We start from the raw sequence: 22,434 nt of genomic DNA, 5'->3' as shown, positions 1-22,434 counted from the left end.
AAAACGTCAGCTAATGTTCTGATTATTTCTTTCATTACCAACAAGGTGATCTTAAAATGAAGGAAGAGAAGAAAAAAAAAAAAGAAAAACTATACCTTTGTAACCGCTCTTGCTGGGTTTTGGCTTCTTGCTGTGTCCCTTTGGCCTTTTCCTCTAATGCAGCTACATTCTGCACCAGCTGTTCGCTTGCTGTGGTTTGTAAAAAGGGCTCTATCTCAGACACAAGGCCTTGTAACACTTTCAAGTGATCACTAAACTGACTTTCTGTGCTGAAAAATTCAACATGGTTCCTTAGATTCTCCTCAGAGTTCTCAACATCTAGACCATTTCTTGCTAACTGAAGAAATTCCTGAGCATCTTCCAGCCAGTCATTTGCTATCTGCATCACTTGGTAGTACCTTTGGCAGAGGTTGTATGCTTTATTCAAGGTAGCCTGAAATAAAAGGGAGAGTCACAAACATAAAATCACAGAAGCCTGTGTAATTTAAAAAACCAAGACAGTTGGCTTACTAAAATTAGTCTTTTTGTGATGATTGTAAAGATCAAGACACAGAACCATATTTTTCAGCTTTGTTACCAAGAAACTAATGATGGTTTGGGTGGACTAACCTGTCTCATATGTATAGCTTCTTGAACTTCACCATCCAGTTCTGCCAGCTCAGCAAGAGTGTTTTCCAGGTCAGCAGGTATCAGCTCCTTTGCTTTCATGTAGCGCTCTTTCTCTTTACTGCTCAGGGCATTCATTATTCTGAGGCTTGACTGCACTTCTTCCTGATGTATCTGAACCTTTCGGATTTCTTCTTGGATGTTTTGCAGTTTGAGGTCCAAACTTAATGTTCCATTAAGTTCTGTTTTCACCCATCTCAACCATTCGAGTGAGCGGCAGATTTCTGTCTTGAAGTCAATGCTCTGCACAAGTCTGTTCTCACACTCCATCACCATGTCAACAATGGCAGAATGCAAAGACTTCAGCTTCTCTTGCCAAGCCTTAACTTGGAGATTTGTAGTCTCATAAGCAGATGAGTCAACCTGAGGAGAAAGGGCTTCTAGATGTTCAGTTATTCGCTTCAGAAGACTTCCTGAGTCTTGCAAGCTGCCCACCAGAGAATGATATATTTTCAACTTTTCTTCTATTGGAAGAGTTTCTTCATTCACCTTAACCTGCTCCTTTTTCACTGTCTCTAGTTGTGTCTCAAACTGCATACACATCTTCTCATGCTCCTGGCATGCTTCTATTGTGTCATCCAACAGGTTGATTTTCTGTTCTATTTGCCTCTTCAACTTGTGATATAGTGTGGCAAGTTTTAACATCTCATCTGGCTGCCAGGGCTGGCCAGTGCTTCGAAAAGCCTCCTTCTTCTGGTTCAGTTCATCCACTGCTGCAGCAAGGCTTGTGGCTTCATCTAAGAGATCTCTGTAGGCTTGCTGGAGTGACACAGCTTCTTTGGCTGAAACAGCAGCTGGAGCTTTGTCCATGTTAATAAACTGGTCTTCCAGCTCGGTCAGAGCTTTACTCGTCAACTCAATCAAAGAGGCATACTCTTTTCTGGCATAAATTGCTTCCTGAACCTTATATAATTTTTCTTTTGCCAGAGCAGTGACAATATTGAATTGCTGAGGGAGACTGTTAAGTTTTTCATCTAGATAAGAATGATCCACTTCATTAAGTGATGGTAGGATTTCTTGGCCATCTCTTTGCAGTGCAAGTAGCAAATTTTCATATTCTGGAGATTGCTCAAGGATCTGTTGATATTTTGCCAGCTGGCTGTATAACTCAGTGTTAGAATTCATTACATTGACTTCTGGGAATGTGACAATATCAGCTTGTTTTAGCCAATGGCAAACTTTATCCAAATCTTCTTTGAAATATTTCCTGGAAACAATATTTTTCTCCAGTTCTAACAATCTCTGGTTACACTTTTGTAAAACAGTGTCATACACATTCTGTAGTTCTTGCAGTTTACCTAACACCTCACTCTTTTCTTGATTTGTTGCTTCTTTCATTAAATCCCTTCCTTGAGCCCACAACCCCGTGACCTCATTTTGAAAGGCCTTCAGATTAGCCTGGGTATTCTTACAAGTCCTGATCTGTTTATTCACGTCTTCTGGCAAAAGACAAATATGTTCTGGAAACATCACCTTTTTCTCATGCTGGTGAATTTGGTTTGTAGCCTCAAAGATTGCCATGAGAAACTGGGTCTTTTCAGACAGTGCTTTATTCAGGTGTTTTCTACGCTGGCCAACAAGATCACTGAGACAAGCCACATGGTGCTGTGCATCAGACACTGTTTTCTGCAGTTCTTGCCTTTCATTGAGCCCTAGGTTGGTCATCACCCTGTCAGCATCCTTCACAAGCATCTTCAGAACAAGCTGTTTGGCTTCAAGCTCACTGCAAATGGTAAGATGATCCATGAGAAGACTCTGAGCCATATCTGGAGGAGGGCTCTGTTTAAGAGCCTCTGAGACACTAGGTTGCTGCTCCTCCGCCCATTCCATTAGTTCCTGAAATCTGGAATGCACCAAGCTGAGCTCTTCTAAGGTTGAAACAGAGACTTGAATTTTCCGTTTGACAAGGTCCTCCAGCTGAGTCCAGCGTTGTTCAAAATGACTGAATTGCTCCTTTACTAATTCTTTGTCATCAAGATTCAAGTGTTCTATCATCTTCTGCTTCTGATCTTTCAAATCTTCCAGAGCAAATCTCCTTTCCTGTAGTGCAATTGCCAGTTTTTGCAAAGCTTCAAGGTGCACATTTGTACTTTCAGCATCAGATCTGTTATCAAAAAGGACAGGACAAAAATGAGTTATTAGATGCTATTTCAGCATAGGCTTTTAAAAGAGGTCAGGATTAATTATAAGCCCACTGCATACTGAAATCAATATGATATAAAGACTTACAGTTTTCAAATTCACTTGAAGGCAGCAGCCTTGAATATTAATTTAAAAACTTCACAAATTTATTAGTTTCCCTTTCATCTGCTGAATGGTCATCAGGCTGACCATACACATTTACATGAATACAGACCATACTGATTATATTGCACATATGAAGAACAGCAAGTATTGAGGTTGGAGTGAATCTTGTTTCATGGCAGTGACAGGAGCAGCAATACACTCACAATTTTACTCACAGCTGGTGTGCTTATCCTTTGCAAAGCAGCTGCAAATATTTAGGAGTAGTTACTAAGCTTTAATATAATAGTCTAATAGATATAACACAGTGAAATAGATATAATGCAGTGAAAATGAACCATTGAATGAACCATGAATTCATGGACCACCACAAATGAAAGAGTTTAAATGAAATAGTCAACATTCTTGAAATATCAGGAAATGCTATACCCTGAGACAGGATCAATCAGTGCTTGCCTTAAAGACAAAAAACTGAAGATCTGACCTGTCAAACTCTCTTCATCTCAACAGAAAGGATTAATTGCCTGATAATTAATAAGGGAGGTGTGCTTTTAATTAAGTATGCAAAAAGAGATTTTTAGTGGCTTCCACTTAGAGACACTCTGTAAACAGCTCTTTCAGCACATATGCACATTTTGCTTTGTGGATGCAACTCCTTTTTTACCTAGCCAGGTTGTCCCACTCTTTTGTGAGCTTTTCCAGGAAAACTTCGACAACATTCATGCGATCATGGTAATCCCTTGTCCTCTGCAGATCCTCCTCCCTCTGCATGAGCAAATTATGTGCCTGGATGCAGAGGTCCAGCCACTGGTTGCTCAGTTCTCCTATTTCCTTGTGTTCAGGTGATTCCTGTCCTTGGGTTAGTTTGTTCATTTTCTCAGTCACAGAGGTGAGAGCTGACTGTTTAGATTGCAACTTCTGACTGAATTCCTGAAATGATACAAGTAAAACCCAATATAATAACATGCATTCAAAATTATAAAATGTAACTTAAATAAAAGCTCTGAAATAAATAAATTATATATGAACTAATTATCTGCTCAGGAAAATGCTCTGAAGATGTAAATTGGAAGCAGTGCTTTCACTCCTCTCCAAACCCTCCTCCCCATCCTCTTACGTGAAGACAAGTTGGTAATAGATGCTAAAGCAAGCCAGAGGAGTTTCCAAGTGCCAGTGATAAAAACAGAACTCGTGATCAAGTCACATCCTGTTGTCCAGGCTTCTGGACTAGCACAGCCCCCACCACACACTAAAACATGCAAGGTAGTCTTGAATCTCACAAGAGTAATTCATTTTACCAGCACTATTACTCACTTATTTTTTTTTCCTTTTTCATTAGAGACTAAAAATAGGAAGCAGAGTCCATGAGTCAGTGAGACTCCATATCCGTAACCTGTATTGTTCCTACTTCTGTAACAGCAACCATTACCACTGTCACTATTGAAACAAAACCATGGATTACCTAGGTATGATTAATAGCTAGTAACTGAAGGAGTTCACCTGCATACATGTCTTACCAAATAAGAAGTCAGAGAGATCCCAAAAAGAATACACAATATACTGGCAACTAAAACTAACCAAATAGTTTTCAGCCCTTACACACTAAGGTAAATATAATCTTTTTCTACATTCTAGTTCCAGTAACTATAACTAAACAAGCACACCCATCTCCAGCTCTGCCTCATTCCTCTTCATGACAGCTTCAAATGGAGCTAGGCATCTTCCTTTACCAGGGGAAATGATTAGGAAGAAAACACCTTGTGCCACATCTAACAGTACAGTGGGTGTCTCCCTTTCATTATAATCCAAAGTTACTGACTGAAAGAGTGAAGAAATAGAGACTCCTTCTTCTTCTTGGATTCTCATGATAGCTGGTATAACAGCTTTCAGTCCAGATTGTGCTGAGGCATCTTCAAAGGCTTTGACTTTGCTCCAAAGTGTGAGTAGAACAGAAACGGAGAGGAAATACTGTTGACTTTTCACCTAACTCTTGGCACATCAGAAAAATAATACAAGCAAAGTCTAGACCAAAAATGCAAAACCCACATATTTAATCATTTATTAATTATCTTTTTGTAAATTTATTAGTATGTGCAGTAACTGATGTGTACAGAATGGTCATAAAATGTCTCTTTTGGAATGAATGAGAGAAGATATGAAGGTATTTGTCTCATTAATTAAATTGTGTTTCTATCATACCTCTTCTTAGAGATCAGCAATATCAAATAGTTTCATTTACTTATTTTGAAATACTTCTAAACTATTTAGAAAAAGAATTTAGCAAGCACAATTTGTAAATCTTATCTTCAGGTCCACTGTGATCAGCATTTAGTCTAGTCTAAAAGCAAATGCAAATCAGATCAGGAGGCTGACAGTTGTCTATTATTAAAAAAACAAAGCCAGAAAAATACTGAAGTACAGTTTTCTCCTCTCCAAATCACCCTGCAGCATCGACAAGGAAACACTCTTTCCTCTATGTTCTCTGCTCTTGTTTAGAGCATGTTAGTCATTGTATCCAGTACATGCATATAATATAAATCATAAAAAAATATCAGCCACAGGACGAACTTCTTCCTTACCTTCTATTCTTAACCCGAAGACTCCTTACCTTAACCTGGAGTACCATATTCTGGGCAATATTTAGCTCCAACTCTGCCCGTCTCCTTTTTAAATTCTGTACTTGTTGATCCGCATCCTGGAAATATATCCAGAGCTCAGACTTCAACTGTTTGATCTCTTCCCAACCTTGAGACAAATACTGTGAGTGCATTATCTGTTGCTCAATCTAGAAGAAAAGAAATGGAGTAGGAATGCTTTAATTCATCTATTTTTGGAGAATGGAGGATGAATACCATTCTTCCTCTGAGCACAATACTGTACTAAAGCAATTTCTGCACCAGATTCTGAAGGGGCTAACATTATTCACAAAACGAGTCTTAACCTTCAAAAGTCACAAAAATTGTACCTATCAAAGGAAATATAGGTGGAAACAACAACAAAAAAGAATTTAACAATCATTCATGCTTGAGAGAAGCAAGTAAGTTTATGAATGTTTGTATTTCAATGTTCTTTGTCCTCTGTTAAAGCTTAAATTATTTGTATAATTTAGTCTGCTGCATGCCAAGACTATTGCTGGAGTGTACCCTACATAAAAGTTTCAACTAAATAGTTCAATTTAATATGCTTAGCCCAGTTATTTTTTTCTATATGCCTCTTCTGAAATGCCAATAAGAATGCTTACCAGATCTGAGCCATCAATCCTCTTACACCAATAGTGACACAGCTGCTTTTGCTCTAAATACAGCAGTCGGGCGCCTTTAAGATTTAGACACTCAACCAGCTTAGCGTATCTTGGCACTATACCATCTGTGATTTCTTAGCAGTGTTTCACTGCTTTGTATGTCAAAGGAGTGTCTTATTCTGATGTTTGGGATGTTTTTCAGCTATTCACTTCTTGGACTGCCATATTTTTATGGGTCATTTGGATGTGTACAATTCTCTTCTGTGGTACGGAATGCTGTTACTGTATGTATTAGATTTTTACTCTTGCTAGATGTAGTTTCAAAACTTAGGTTGTGTGTCTGTGTAAGAGAGATTAAATTTTTCATGTTTAAAACAAGAGGAATGCTCATAATACTTTTCCAATAACTTAAGTTTATAGTTCTATTTTAAACCTAAGCATTAAATGACTTTAAATCTTAAAATTGAGGAAAACTTCTATAAATTAATAAGCAGAAAAAGATGTACTTTGATTCATTAACTAAACCATCATATTTTCTATTGTTTTGATGATTATTATATTAGTAATCCATTAATATAGGCCAATATGAACATATGTCTATTCTTGAATAAATAATAACAATAAAATATGTCTCAGATGTAATAAAATACAGAGAATATTAGACTGAATTTTTTTTTGAAAATATAACTTGAATAAAGTTTTCTTCCACAGAATTTTATTTCCGTAGCTTTAGACCAACATCTGTAACATTGTGTAAGTACCTTTAGCAACCTTAGTTGTGTGTCTTTTTATTAGTACCAGGATGGCAATGTATGAATTTAATAATTAAAAAAAAAAAGAAGCAGAAAGAGAAAACTATTTAACTATCTCTAAAGAAATACTTAAGATGAAAGTAAGATGAAATTTCTTTAAATCATTACCCAATATGACCTTTTTAAAAGGGAACAGATCAAGGCATTTAAAGCTCTAAATAGGATTAGAAGTGGGTTGTTGTGGTTATCTTGTACCGTTTGTTTTGTTTGTTGAATATCTGCTGCTGTACTCTTCACTGTGGCATCTGACAGATCACACATGGAGCACAGGAGATCCAAATATGTATTGGCCTGCTCCTGCAGAGCCCGGAAATGTTTAACCTGAGGGAAGACAACTCAAAAATAAATTCTGAGACTGTGGAAATAATATCTTGCTTCATTGCAATCATACATTTTAGTCTTTTTTCTCTGCCTTCTTATTTTTTCCATAAAATTAAATGTAGAAATACATTCTTTTTTTAGGTAATGTTGCTATGTTATAATTATGGAAAGGAATAATGCTTAAAAACTTTATTATTACCTAATTACCAAAGTACTTGGAGACATATGAATTAGCTAGCTTACTTCTTAGCAACACACAGTCTCAACAAGGTAACAGACTTTTCCAATGTGAATTGGAACCAGAGCTTTACTGGCTTATCAACTATGTCCTGTTCCTACAGCTATAAAATTTTCCAGTGTCTGACAGATGATGAGAAATTCAGTTTAGTGGCACTAAGGTGCTGGTCTCACTGTGTCACACACACCCTGCTTTACCTCCTCTTGTAGGTCTGCCATCTTTAGTATTTCAAGGTCTCTGTTAAGAGAGATGATGGGTGAGACAGCTCTGAATTCCAGCATTTTTAGCACCATACCAGTTTAATTTAATGCCAAGCTACAATTCCAATGTAAAATACATTGTCACTAAGAATAATCAAAAATCAATGAACAAATTCTTAATGGCCAATGCGGGCTACAGGCAGTTATATGCTCTTAGACTGAAAAATTGTTTTAATTGCTTGATAATTGACTCTGTGTCCATGGTAGTGTGAAAAGGTCTCATGAGGAACATAGTAGATAGATGGGCAATTGGACAAGCAGAAAGACACAACCCCTCTGTTAAACACATCTATGGAATATTTGATTTATCTAACTAGCCAACATTTTTCAGATAACATGTTTCTAAGCATTAAGCAGAGCCAGTAAAAGCCTTCTTTTATTTTTCACCTACAGATATTTTGCATTCCAGGTATTCCTTCTGGGGTTGGAAATGAACATTAAGGCTACACATCTTTCTGAGAAGGCTAGAAAATGTTGAGTTTCTAGACATTTAAATCTCTTATCTGAACTCACCTTGTTAAGAATAATTGAGCTTTTTCAAGCACTAAACTTTTACCTGTTTAACTGCATCTGCCAGGCTGAACGCTGTCCAAGTCGTTGGCTTTAGCTCTGACTGCACAGTAGACAGCCAAGTCTGGCACTGTTGAAGAGTATCCTGATGATTAACATGCTTCTGGAGCTCATGTTCCAAAGTCTGGTACACCTAAATAAAACATTTTGTAAGTTTATCACATTTTCAAATATCACATTGTCTCTCTTTTCCTACCTTCAAAACTGCCAATAAAATAGAATTATCAAGATGTTGATTATTTTAGCCCTTGTACATAAAAGTTCCAAGGGCTGAAAGCTCCTTAAACTCTCACTGCACCCTGATAACACGTGAAGAAGATGCACAATATTTAATGCACAGATTCTGAAAAGAAAAACTAGAGATGCAAATGAAGAACGTGCTCTCTTTTTCCTGTATCCAACATTTTCGTATTGATTTTGTTGAAGATTATTTTTGGTTTGTTTTTGGGTTGTTTTGTTTAGGGTTTTTTTGGGTTTTGTTTGGGCATTTCTTTGACTGCTAGCTTGATCTCCTAATTGGTTTAACAGAATGACCCAGCTGTCCCTTCTTATTCTGGTTTTAATGAGAGAGACAGTATTTCCTAGCACATACTTGAGACCTGTTAATGTATGTATGCAAACTATCAACACTAAGACTGCAATTTGCTCCCTAGTTTTTGAAATAGAAAAAGGTCTATTTTTTTCTGCTGCAGCTGCTCAGAAGCTAGTGTAACATGAAGGTAGTGAGCATGTGGCAATATACAGAACTGACAGGCCACTACTTTTGCTGGTTGCAAGACAGCATTTGGATCACAAGGAATTCAGCTGTAGCACAGGAATGATGAAGTGCTCAGTAACCTGGAGGTTCAATCAAAATGGAAACAGTAGGAAGAGTTTTATACCATTTAAAGAAATAACTCACAGAAATAATAATGCACTTTATTTTTAAATGGCATTAAAAAAATCTTTGAAACAAAACTTACTCTTTGGGCTGTGCTACATATGGCAGAATAGCTGTCCCTTGTTCCCTGAAGATGGCTTTGTATATTTTGCTTAAATTTTGCTTGAAGATGTTCTGAGCATTGACTGATCAGGTAATCACCTTTACTCTTAAGGTTGTTTAAACGATCTTCAAATCCTGCAATTTCTTCCATGATAGCCTAAGAAACAGATAAAATGCTTTTGAAGAAATATGCTTGCTGTGGCGCAGAACGTTTTTTTCTCCCTCCTTTAAACACTTTCATCTTCAGATTGGAAAAAAAAATTCAGACAACATGTGTTCTCATAGTCAAGCTGTGGGATTCCATGTTCATTGTAAAGTCATTGTCAAAAGTCTTTACACAGATACCCCACAGAAAGAGCAGTAGCACTGTCATAATGTGTACACATTCTCTGCTTAGACCCCATGACTATGCCTAATCTTCATTTGCTGTATGCTCTTCAGGGCTTCTCCAGCTTCTCTTGTGTCTAGTAATGCAAATTAAATCTCATGCTGAATCATATCTCATTCCATAAGCTCTTTCACGGTGGACAGTTCTTCCATTGAGCTTGGTGTAGATAATTTTTTATCTAAGGAGATTAGTTAAAGAATAGCACACCGATCACAAATAATTTAAAGACTTAAATATTTGCCATTGGAATCTCAGTTTCAGGTAGTGGTAGGTTGGATTTTGTTCCCTTTTGTCTTCTAGAAAGTATTGGCTATGAAGGTATTAAACGATAATAGTACTAACTATTATCTAATAGTAGATAATAGTAACCTTAACACTACCTTGACTAAAAGCTACTAACAGTAGCCTTAACACTAACAGTAACCTTAACACTACCTTGACTAAAAGCTACAACCTAATAGAAGAACCCAGAATTAGAACAACCTAAAAGAGGTACCTCTAGTTTCTGCACTTTCATCTCCATTGCTGTTTTATCAACCACATTCAATGTGGTGATTACATTTTTAAAGTTCTTGTTAGCAGATCCATACTAAGAAAATTTTCAATGTACTTTTTTTCAACCTTAGAAATGCTGAAACAAAAAATACTTCAGGAGTAAAATGACCAAAGTCCAGTTTTTGTGGTTCATTTTCTGGGAAGTCTCAGGGAAAATCTGACACAGAATTCAGATCAGAGTACAACAAAGCTCTTTGTGTAAATGCAGTTTCATCCAAGAAAAGTTGCTAACAACAAGCCAGATTTGTTAACTGCATTAATGACACTGATGCTTATTTACACAGTTAGCAGCAAGAGAAATAAAATAGGGGAATGACAAATAATTAGAGCTCTGGAGCAGAGGCAGAGAAGCAAAGAAGAAAAATTCTATTTTACAAAGGAAGATCACTAGCAAACCCACCTTTTGGTTAGCTAGTTGCTGAGTGATTATTTCAAGATTGTTGCTTTCCATGAGGTCAGGGCTGGCCAATCTGCTGGACATATGTAATAACCACTTTTCTCCTTCTTGCAAATCACTATTGTAATCCTCATGTTCTTTTACTCTCACCTCTAAGGTTTCAACACATGCCTGCGGGTCCACAATAACTGAAATTCATTTTTCAGGTACAAGAGTTTTTACAAGATTTGATTTTACAAGAGTTAAAAAAACCCCAAACAAGCCAAAACCCACCAAGAACTTGAAAACATAGTAAGAATTATCATCTAAATTTATATTCCTGTGAGGAAAGCTTACATGAATAGACTGTAAAGGAAGAAATCAAAACACACATTTATTCTGTGAATACATTTCTGTGAATAATTACTTCTGTGGTACCAAGCAGTATTTTCATTCCAGATGAAATACCATACTTTGAAGACTGAGGGAAACACTTGAGAAATGAACACAATCAACTTGACATTGAATTGACTAACAGTTATTACACACTCTGAAAGACTGCACTTGACCTACCAAATGCTATGTCTGCTGATTACAGCCTTTGCATGTACATACTGCTCATGCCTGTGGTAGGCAAATTAAGAATGTATGCACTGACTTAAAAAGAATTTATTCTTTTCAGGAAGCTTCTCTAAACTTCAGCCCCCAAAATTGTATCTAATGCAAAGGGCATCACTTTTTTGCTACAGATCAGAGGTGTGTCTTTAAACTAAAAATCAACCTTGAAAAAAATAAAATAATCTCCTATTGGTGTCTGGATTAGCAATTAAAGGTGCCTAGGTCAAACATAAGTACTAACATGGTTTGCAGAGCTTATCCCTGTTAGGAGTATAACCTATTAAAAGCTTTAGGAATAATCATACTTTAGGATGTATTTAGAAGCATTAGACCTTCCAAAGTACTACATACATATGGACTAATGAATCAGTGTTAATTAATAATGTCCTTGCTGAATTAAATTATATCCATCTTGCAGTTTGTTTTCTCCACTGCCTTTTATTCAACAACTAAACTAAAGAGTGTTTGTGGAGATCAAGCAGAAACAAGAGAGAGTATAATCTAAAGGGATCGATCCCTTCAAGAAATAATGTACTTAGAATTCTAATAAATGCTTTTAAAAGTAGTAACAATAACACAGAATAGTCAGTGATACATACCTCCTTAGTGGTACAAAACACAAAGACCACACATGCCACACTCAATTCATTTCAGCTACCCTGGGTTAGATTTATTTACGTAGTTTTTACATATTCAAAATTTGCCTGTCACTTCTGTCCCTCCTCCAAAAGAAAACAAAAAAAACCCAACAAAGCACCAAGAGTAATTAAGGATAGCTGGTTCTTTGTACAGACATGACAACATGAAATAAATAGTTAATTTCTTAAAGAGGGGTAAAAATACAGCAAATTGGAAGAATCCTGAGGTTTCTTCCTTTTTACCTTAGTTTTGCTGCAGAGTTCCTGGTAACTGCTCTGAAGGTCTTGAATGTTGTTCTTTAGAGCCACATCATTCACCAGATCACAAAGTGCCTCTCCCTTTTCAATCACTGACTTTATTGAGGGCTCATGAGACAGAACAGTCTGTTGTATGGACTACAATGCAAGCAAGAATTAAAACGCATCTACTGATCACTGGAGATGTATTTCACTAACTTCCCTTTGATCTGATGCACAGCCTTCTACCATGGTCTATGCCATCCTTTCCAGACAGGCAGAACTTCGTTTACCAAGGCAGAATTCTGTTTCTCAGCCCTGCCCTGAGACAACAACTATGCACACATGTAAAAACAACATGTCCTTTTGAGAGTGACTAGTAGCACGGCTGACAGTCTGGAGCTGGTGAAGCAAAGGAGTCCATCTGCATGAAGTGGCTAGTTCTAGGGATAAAATTTGTTCAGAGGAACAAACTATGAAAATAGGTGGGAAAGTATCACCAAAGCCATCCCCTTAATGAGATGGTAAGGGGCACTGGGCAGCTTTAGCAAGAAAGCCTTGAAGCAATGTAGGTACTGCTCAGCAATTACCAAAACATTGGTTTGTTAGCAACATCTTTTCAGCCACAAATGTAAAGCACAGCACTACGTGGGCTGCTGTGAGTAGAGTTAACTCCACCTCAGCTGGGAGCAGTACCATTTCATGAAACATCTGTAATCCTAGAGTATTTTATGAAAACATCATTAGAAGAAGAAATGAGGTTTGTAAACATCTTCTACTCATTTGTGTGACTGGAGAACAACCCTAAACACTTCATTAAAATCCTGACAAAAACTTGGGAGGTTATACAGCTGTCTGGGATATCAGTTGAGCTGGGGCATCCAGCTTTAACAAGAAAGCTGATTAAGTCAATGTAAACAGTGACAATGTCTGAAGTTAAGAAAGACTAACTGATTTCTATATTCACTTCAACTGCAATCACCTCTGTTGAGATCAATGCAATTACTCATATGTGTACTCATAAAAGAATTTTGCTCCATTACAGGAAACTTCCAGCTATGGAAGCCTTTTTAGGACGTTCACATTTCAAATCAAGGGGCTCAGTCTGGTTTGTAGAAGCAGGTATCATGCATGTTTTCATTGATGCTGATTGGGACATTCAGAGCAGAAACATCTCATGTACCTATTGAAGAAACTTGGATACCTGATCAGAGGATTTACTGAGAATCACTAGATTAAAATAAATTCAGTAGTATTATGAGATAACCCTTTTTACCTTGTGTTTGGATAATTGTGCTTTCTTCTCATAGAGTTCACTCTTTGGCTCCACAGGAGCATGTAAGATGGCTTGGTACTCCATGACCCACTGAGTCTGGGCCTTATACTTGTCTGAGAACTCCTTTACCAGCTGAAGACACTTCTCTGAAGTCATGTGCTCCTTTCTGATAGAGCCAGCCAGCTCTTCAAGCTGTTCCATGTGATCTCCAATTTCTTTTCTTAACTGGTCAACTTCATTTTCTTCCATGAATTTTATAGCTCGCTCCCCCTTCTCACGGGCTGATTTCAGTAAACTGTGGCCTATGTCCATATCACTCAATAGCACCTGTGAAGGAAACCTTGGTTAACAGAAAATGTACGAAAACTTGTCCTTTTTAAACTTTGCTACAGACACAGAAAGAATTGCTAGGGAAAATGAGTGGACTTTTCAGTACAAAATTGCCTGGAGTTAAGATGGGTCAAGCTAGAAGGAAGCAGATAAAGCAAATTCTTCTGTCCTGCACTGGGCTTGTGAACTTAAACAAAGCTGAGGGCTCCCAGGAGAGGATCTCTGCTCCAAATTCTGGAACAGATGAAAGCTTTACCTTAGCATATTACATTTAAGCTGCTTAAGCTGCAGAACATATGAAAAGCTCATCTACAACTTTTGGAATGAAATATGAGTGTTTCAATGAAGAGAAATAGGAAGCACTTCTTGCCACAGGGCATAGAAAATACACAGTGCACAGAGGAGGTATACTTGCAGGGAATTGGGGATATAGGAATTTATTTTAAGTTTTAACCTAACATAAAACAGATACAAGCATGCCTTACAGAAAGATAGGACTAGTATTTAGGACTATATTATTTAGGATTATTTGCTATAATCCTAAATAATATTTAGGACTACTTGTAACTTCAATAGCCAAACTATGATCTAAGGAGATGTGATAACAGAAAGTTTTGTACTGTGTAGTCTTATCTCCTCTGGGAAGGTAAAACCAGAATTTTGACCAGCTGTTAAGATGTATGTTAAAATACAGCCTCCTGTTTGTGAACAGAAACAAAAATTGCATTTAAGAAAGCTGTACCTCTAGTTTCTGCACTTTTTTCTCCATTACTGTTTTATCAACCACATCAAATTTGGTGATCACATTTTTGAAGTTCTTGTTAGTAGCTCCATACCAATTTGTGTAAGCACTAAAAGACAATTCTGACTCCTCCATACAGCGTATTTCTTCTTCCAGAAACTTTACTTGCTCCTTCAGACAAATACAGAGGGTAAGGGGTAGAAACAAGGACCACTCAGATGTTTATCATTGGTATTGGTTTAAGATAACAATAAATTGCTATTTATTAATAAAATCTATTATACAAAGATAAAACATATAAGCTTGAGTTATTTCATAAATAGTGAATAATTCTTACAGGGCTCTTGTCAGGGTGCACGTATGTCAATCACCAATGTTAAAACTGAACTAATACTAAACGCTGAAAATGTACTCACATTTTGAACTTTGAATTGTGACTTTTCATTACAGTACTATGAGGCAATTACTACTTAAATTAACCTGAAGACTTCACCTTACTAAATCAAAATTCCACATACTAATGTGTATCAGTGGCAGTCTGAAAACATTTCTCTTCAGGTCAATCGGCATTCAAGCATACTTTATTCTGAATTTCTCCTCTGAAACTATCAAAAAGATAGTGACAGGGCATTCTGCTTCATTATCCTGATTATGTTTCTGTAATACATTTAATCCAATGAAATCAATGTGTATATGTATCTGAATATATATGTGAATGTTGTGCTAATGAGTCTACAGTAATGAACAGACTCTGATAAAGTCTAATTACAAACGCTTGTATTTGCTTCTTAACTGGCAACTTATGATGTTACAACTTATGATGTTACTTACCAAGACATGAAGAAGAAGAGTTTGGTAGCGAGATGTAAGCTGTGTAGCCTGACTTCCCATTCTACTTGCAGTGAGATTTTCCTCTAGTATTTGCTGAGCCAATACCCCAACCTCCTCTACATCATCTTTGTAGATTGTAATGTCTTCATGCCACTTCTATGAAAAAGAAATTATCAAACTTATATGACTGATTCATACATCTCAAACAATCAGGAATTTAGTTGTAACTAAGTCAGGAAATCATTGAAAAGAAAAACAAATACATGGCTGTAAACATTCATTTACAACTGAAAAATAAAGCAGAATCTAATGAAAGTTATTGTAACAAATATGCTGGAAAGATTTTCATCCCATATGGACTGCATTTCATTACTACCGATACAATACTTGCAATTTTTTCTCCCTTGAAAAATAATAGTAGAAATACAATCTGGACTTTCTATAGATTTCACCTGAAGTTTTGAAGATGACTGTAAAGTGTAACCTGGCTTCCTGTGTTTATTCAGAACCATGTCTTCTCGACTCAAGGAGAATTATTACATCAACACAGTGGGGACTTCATAACACAGTTGGCCACCTTTTACTCTTGTTACCATATTTATTCTTTTCCATTCCACTGCCTATCTTTGTACTCAGTTACATTGTCATACACTACGGAGAATTTGAATTACAGATGTCCCTGCAAGATTTCAACATTGTTATAGCCATACCTCCACCAGTAAAATGGGAGGAACCTGGATTTAGAAGGCACAAAGCTCTCTTGGAAACATAATTTTAGTTAACAACTCCGAATAAATTGAAAAGCTTGCTCTCATTTTCGCAGTGCCATCAGGAATTGACATGGAAACCACACATATTATTTTGTTTAAAGAATGCCTTAACTATATTCTTTACCTTCATTTGTTGAAGCTGCATTTCTTTTGTTGCTCTACCAGACCTCCTCCCCGTCCTGATGGCAACTTTCTCCTCCAGGTTTGTTAACCAGTCATTAACCTTCTGAAATTTTTTCTCCATTAACCTCAGTTTGCTCACAGTGGCATTTAATTGGCTTCTTGCTTCAGAAAGCCTGTGCTGATAAACTTGCCAGTCCTGCCGTAAGGATTCCAGGGCTCTGTCTTCTATCTGGGGAATTCCCCAGGGAATTACCTCCTCTCTGGCATGGACAGCAGCATTCAATAATGCTTGTCCCTCTGCACAGTGGACCTGCAGCTCCTGTAAAGGCAGAGTTAGTTACATACCCTACATTGACAGCTTTCATTCACGCATGGCAAAAACCCCCTTGGCTCTTCTGAAGACAGTTGGGCATTCTCTTCAGTTATCTATGGTGAAACATATATTAGAGAGTCTTTCCTCTAATAACAGCATGCTCACTTACAAAGCACACCAAGTATCATTATTACTGACAACTGAACTGCAGAAAATTATTGACAAAGCATGCATTGAATTCTTTCCTCTCCTGCCAAGTTCATCAGTTCTGAAACACTGGCTGACTGAGACAGCATGGGATGGATGGATGGAATTCATTCACCACAGCATAAATTCAAAACTTTCCAGATGTGGAAAGCAGACCGTAAGACTGGTTCTAAAGTTGAATCTCTTTAAAAAATGAGGCTTCAATCTTCCAAAATAAACCAAGAATTTATTGTTACATATGTTTGAGACAACACTCCAGACTAATTTTTGATACCCTCTCCTAGACATATATGGCATTTTCATGCTTATTAGCAATTAATCAGAAAGTAAAAAGTGATTAAATCTGATTAGAAAACATAACAAGGAAATTACCTTTACAAAACACAGTTGTGTTTCATCTCAGATTTCACTTGAGATACATATCCATATTTTTAAATGGGTTTTGTAGAGTAACTATAATGAGCAGAAGGATATGCAGAGTCCCTGATCATACAAAGACCCTCTCAGTATCCCGAATAAGGTAATAAACATTTCATATCTCAAGTACAGACTTTGTGCTCCTTCAACAACAGGTATTAAAGCATTTTAAGTCAGCTTAAGATAATAACTGGGGAATTACTGAAGCACTATGGGTTTACTGTTCACTTTCACTGAAGTCAGTCAGTGGAAGTCTTCCCACCTCACTATGGGAGCCAGCCTGAGTGAGTGGAACTGCCTGAAAGTAGGTGCACTTGCACTGTGAGCAATAAAAGATGGAACACCAATGAAAACACTCTTCGTATTTTATGGAACACATAGGGAAAAGAAGAGATAGAGCAACAACTAAGAAAAATTCAATACTTTCAAGAAAGGATTAGTAGGCCTGGAGATTTCATTCAAGGCCTGACACTTTTTTTCCAGAATGAGCAACAGTATTTCCACTACCTTTATTGGCACTACTTTGGAGCAACAAAGGGTTCATATATATTGCAATTTCCAGTTGGTCTCAAGACAATTTTTGTCTGGCAATAAATATTAGTCTGTTACTATACCATCAGAGGATTGATTGTTTTTTAAATTTAATTGTATTTTTTAAAATTTTTATTTTCCTGAGGGTGTCACACATCACATACCTGTAAATCTCGTAGTGTTGCCTCCTGTTCCTGGGCATCACCATCAAGATGTGATAAACAGTCAAGTTTTTCCTGCTCCTTCTCCAGCCATACTTCAAAGGCCTTCAGATTTCTTTGGTACTCTTGGTGTAAAGTAAGTAGTCCTTCAGCTTTTGTTACAGCCTCCTGTATGTGAAAATATTTACAAATTTGTATACATATCTTAGTGTATTGTCAAACCAAGAGAACATAAACCCCAGCCATCCATCAAGGGAAAAGGTTTGAATCTGATGCTGAACTTTCAAAGAATTCAAGAGTACTTGAATTCTGAAGATGACTCAATTGATTATAGGGAAAGAGGGAGACACATAGGGGTAAAAATACTTATTCCAGAAGATAAGTTTGTAACTTCTTAGATTTAGAGTTTTGATCTGGGATTACTTTTAAATAACACCTTAGTGGTTAATAACAAAAAACTTCCTTGATTTTTACTGCAATTTAAATCAACTTTGCTGAAGTGATTAATAAGCATATGACCTTAGAAATTGCATTCTTTTCTTTTACTTGACATGGTTTTTTTTGCAAATGGAAGTGGAATCTTCTGTTAGGAATATCCACTATCTTAAGTTTGAAGATATCAGCAGTCCCTACACACAGTAAGAAACAGACTACAACTCTTCTGTGTATGTGGGTGAGCAAGTTACAAAAATTTCAGCACTAAAATATTACCGTATCTGGAGTACAGAGGGAAAGGTGTCATATATTGGTACAAGATTACTCTTACTAAGTGTAAGAAAAATATACTACATGTAATTCCCATCTTCTAAGAAATTATGGGAATGGGGAACCAAGTTCTGATGGAGACAAGACAGGCTTCATTTGAGAGCAGCAGGTTGATAAAAAGACAAACACTTTAATAAACCTATGAATTTACTGTCTGCTTTACCTCTTATTTCTAACAGGTCTGTCTAGTGGGACAAAGGAGGAGAACAGGAGTCCTATCACATCTTTTAAAAGGCTTGTCCATGCCCAGAAGTGGGAATGGGAGAAGGGAGACCAGTTTTCTTGCCTCTCAACAGGGGCTTAGGAAATTACAACTCTTGGTTTGTTCAGACGTGGGCCATAAATCCTTGGGGAATCTTATCACGTTTCCAGCCTGGCCAGAGGATCAGTAAAATATTTGAACATTCTTAACTTTCCAGCTATTTGCTTTGAATTTTTAATTTCTTTCTCATAGCTGATTGCCCTATTAATACTTAACACTATCACCACAGCTGGGAACAGAGAAGCCCAGTCATCTGGAGAAAGAAGCAATGATTCTTGCTACATGAGGTAATATGTACAGAACTCTTGCCTCAGTGAGCCACCATCCATTTCTTCTCATTCCCATGCTGTTAGTCTAACTGAGCAAATACAGGTAGCTTGTATAGCTTTGTGTAGGAGAAAAAGGTAATGATTAGGGCATCTCCATGGAACAGTATATTTACCAGCACTTCCCAGGACTTGTCTATCTCTCTGCAAATCTGAGCAATTTTATTCACTCAAGCTCAAAAGAATAATATCGAGCATGGCATTTTTTGCAGTTGTGGAAGAGAGGTCCACAAAACACTGAATCACTTATGTGTTTGAAAAACTGAATTTTGGCTGAATTTTGAATTTTGTCATTCTTCATGACAAAGGCATCACTGAGACAACAGAATTCAATTTTACTACATTACTATTCTGAAGCAAACTCGGCTGTTTGAACATGTGTTAGTCATTATTTAATTATCACAAAAGAACTTGGGTTAACTGGAGGTAATTGCCTAGATTTATCTCTATCACCAGGTCTTTTATTATTTCTTTTTTACCTTATATCTTACCCTAAACCCCATCCTGATCTTAATCTATGTCCTAAATTTTTCCAGATATACAAAATCAATATTTATCAGGAAATGTAGTACCTATTATACTTGTGTCAGTTAACTTTCTAATAAGGTTCATGCTCATTCATAAAATCTCTGTAGCTGCCAAACATTTGTGAATCACACAACTGACTGATAAAATTTAATGCAACCATACACTTATGCAAATCACAAGAGTCTGAAGATTTTTTCAACATTTCAGTCACACTGGGTAAAGTTATATCTGGCTGAAGTCAATGAACCTTTTGACATGGAGTTCCTCAGACTATTCTGATTTTTAAAACCCTTCTAAAAGACCTGAAGCTCAGTACAGGAAGAGACTTGTTAATCACCCTAGTAGGTTTCTGTTACAGTAAGTTACAGCTGTCCCCAAACTCTTAATCCTCATGTAACTGTAAAATAAATGATCAATGAAAATATCTTTTCCTTGTTGCCAGCTAAACAAGTAGTGCTATGAAGAAAAACTGTACCTTTGTTCTTTCTTTGAGGAACTTATACCTCTCCTGAAGGTCTTGCAGCTCAAGCTGAGCAATGTAGTGCTCAGCCATGCCCTTTCCTTTCACTTCAATAGTCTCCAACAGGCTGTTATGACTCAACACTTCTTCATTGAGTAGCTGCAAAACAGAAAGGGAAGAACACATAAAGGGCACCATTAAAACAAGACCACAGATTAATCTTGCAGCTAGACAGTTTGGTTTATTGCCTCTAAGGTGTTATGTACTTGTTGATGGTTTGTTGTAAATCAAACACACCTTTGCCTTGCTGAGGGCAGCTGTTTTTTCCCTCAGTTCAGCATATTGCCTTTCAGAAGCATTCATACTTGTTTCTACTTTGTCCATCCATCTGGAAAACTGATTAACATCTTCCTGGTAACTCGTCCATTTGGAGAGAGCTCCTTCAAGTTGACTGTAATTTAAAAATACATATTTTTTGTGATAGTGAAAGTTCTGTGCTATTTGAGCTGTGAGATATAGTCATATACAGATATTCTAGAATATTTTTATGAGAGAGATACATCACAAGATGAGCAATCTATTAAAATCCTACAGGTTTTAACTAGCAGTACTGTTTGACTAACAAAGAGATATTAAGTTTTCCAAACCTGGAATATTAAGTATCTTAATAATTTATTTATTTAGATCTATAAATAATAATTTATAAATAGTAAATAATTTATCTATTTAGATTAGATAAATAATTTATATTTATTATATAATTACTTATTATCTAAGTAATTTATGTAGCTGACACGTTCTAGGTTTAGTAAATGAATTGCAACTGAAAGCATAAGATCCAGAATCAGAATTTCCTGCCCCTTTGCCTACATTCAAAAGTTGCTGCATTCTAATGTTTAATTACCCTTGTTTCTTTAACTTGAAACATTTGCAACTATTGATGCTCCACCAGAGAAATCTCAATTTTTTTCCTTTATATTTCTTTATTCTATCACTAGGAGCAGCACTGTTGGACACTGTAATTTACAGTATGTTCTTTGGAATGGTAGCCAGTGGAAAAGCAGGCAGGATCTTGACAGAGCAACCATTAATGCCCATGAAAAAAATCTCACTTCTGAGGTTTCAAAGCATCAAGTTCAATACAAAGTAAAATATTCAAGATGATGAACATGGAATCCAATTTTAGGAGTACATTGACAATAAGTGTTAATAAAGCTTAGATCTCTCAGAGTTTCCTCCCCTTCTTCTACTTCAAATGAATCTATCACAACTTCTAAGATTGTTTGGCATGTACAATCATTTTACATGAATTTGACTCCTGAAGTAATAAAATTACATTTCAAAAGCTTTGACAGTGCTTTGTTACTAAGCATCATTCTTGACCTCACTCCCTTTTTACCTCTTACACTGGATACAAGCAGACAGAAGAGAAGCCCAGCTGTCTTTCAGATTTTGCAACTGGCCTTCAATCACTGGTACTCCCTCCAGAGAAGTATTTTGCAGAACAGATTCTCCTCTTGTCAGAACAATTTTCATTTGGACTTCTTTTTCTTGTTTCACTGCTAGCAGGCCCTAAGAAGTGAGTGGATATACTTTATTTTTATCATTACCTGGACATGAATATTCTAACTAGCTTCAATGGAACATAACCTGATCATATATAGCAGCTTGTAGTGAATCAGAAGATGGACAGTGGGGTTCACAGCTGGGCTTCACAAAAGGAAGTGACTTTCAATGGGTAGGTTCAGGCTATTAAAAAAACCCTTAGTTTACAGGAAAATTTTTGTGGAATCTGTGCATGTACTTAGAGTATATCAGAAAAGGTACTGTTCAGTGAAAAGGCTGACATTCCAAAGAAAACATCACTTAGAAGGAAAACAGGAGGATTCATTCATACAGACAACAAGATGTAATGACAAACCTCTTCTACAGAGCTGAAATACAGTTCTACCACTCCAGTATATATTTGCAACATGACAGTATCAACAAATAAAATCTGTCATCAATGTTAGCCTGGGGACTTCAGCTCCTGGAGTTGTGCAGTTGCAAACTCACAGTTTTTAACACTATGTAGTCATGACAAGCCTGAAAGCATGAACCCAAAAGATTCAATAAACAAAAGCCAAAACATAATTTTAGTATTATGCTACAATCTTTTGCTTTTTGACCTAACCTTATAATTTTGAAGATCTTTGGCTCAGAATCCAAGACATCAATAAAATGAAAATATTGTCTTCTAAATAATG

At 36.7% G+C, this 22,434-nt stretch overlaps 1 protein-coding gene across 1 annotated transcript in view; it reads right to left on the bottom strand.

The window, feature by feature from the left end:
* The window catches only part of SYNE1 (spectrin repeat containing nuclear envelope protein 1), a 288,590-nt gene that overhangs the window by 114,881 nt on the left and 151,275 nt on the right, over positions 1-22,434 (bottom strand). The window contains exons 61-77 of the mRNA XM_066546958.1: positions 21,588-21,760; positions 20,486-20,639; positions 20,204-20,347; positions 17,851-18,015; positions 16,220-16,537; positions 15,326-15,481; positions 14,495-14,665; positions 13,423-13,749; positions 12,153-12,305; positions 10,678-10,845; positions 9,315-9,491; positions 8,339-8,485; positions 7,159-7,284; positions 5,519-5,695; positions 3,575-3,840; positions 610-2,770; positions 96-433 (exon numbers count right to left, since the gene is read on the bottom strand). Coding sequence (XP_066403055.1) covers positions 96-433; positions 610-2,770; positions 3,575-3,840; positions 5,519-5,695; positions 7,159-7,284; positions 8,339-8,485; positions 9,315-9,491; positions 10,678-10,845; positions 12,153-12,305; positions 13,423-13,749; positions 14,495-14,665; positions 15,326-15,481; positions 16,220-16,537; positions 17,851-18,015; positions 20,204-20,347; positions 20,486-20,639; positions 21,588-21,760 — 5,321 coding nt within the window. The remainder of the gene's footprint in view (positions 1-95; positions 434-609; positions 2,771-3,574; positions 3,841-5,518; positions 5,696-7,158; positions 7,285-8,338; positions 8,486-9,314; positions 9,492-10,677; positions 10,846-12,152; positions 12,306-13,422; positions 13,750-14,494; positions 14,666-15,325; positions 15,482-16,219; positions 16,538-17,850; positions 18,016-20,203; positions 20,348-20,485; positions 20,640-21,587; positions 21,761-22,434) is intronic.

The sequence above is a fragment of the Molothrus aeneus genome, chromosome 3 (genome assembly GCF_037042795.1).
Source record: "Molothrus aeneus isolate 106 chromosome 3, BPBGC_Maene_1.0, whole genome shotgun sequence".
Lineage (NCBI taxonomy): Eukaryota > Metazoa > Chordata > Aves > Passeriformes > Icteridae > Molothrus > Molothrus aeneus.
Note: the sequence above shows the minus strand (reverse complement) of the source record. Positions and strands in the feature narration are given on the sequence as shown.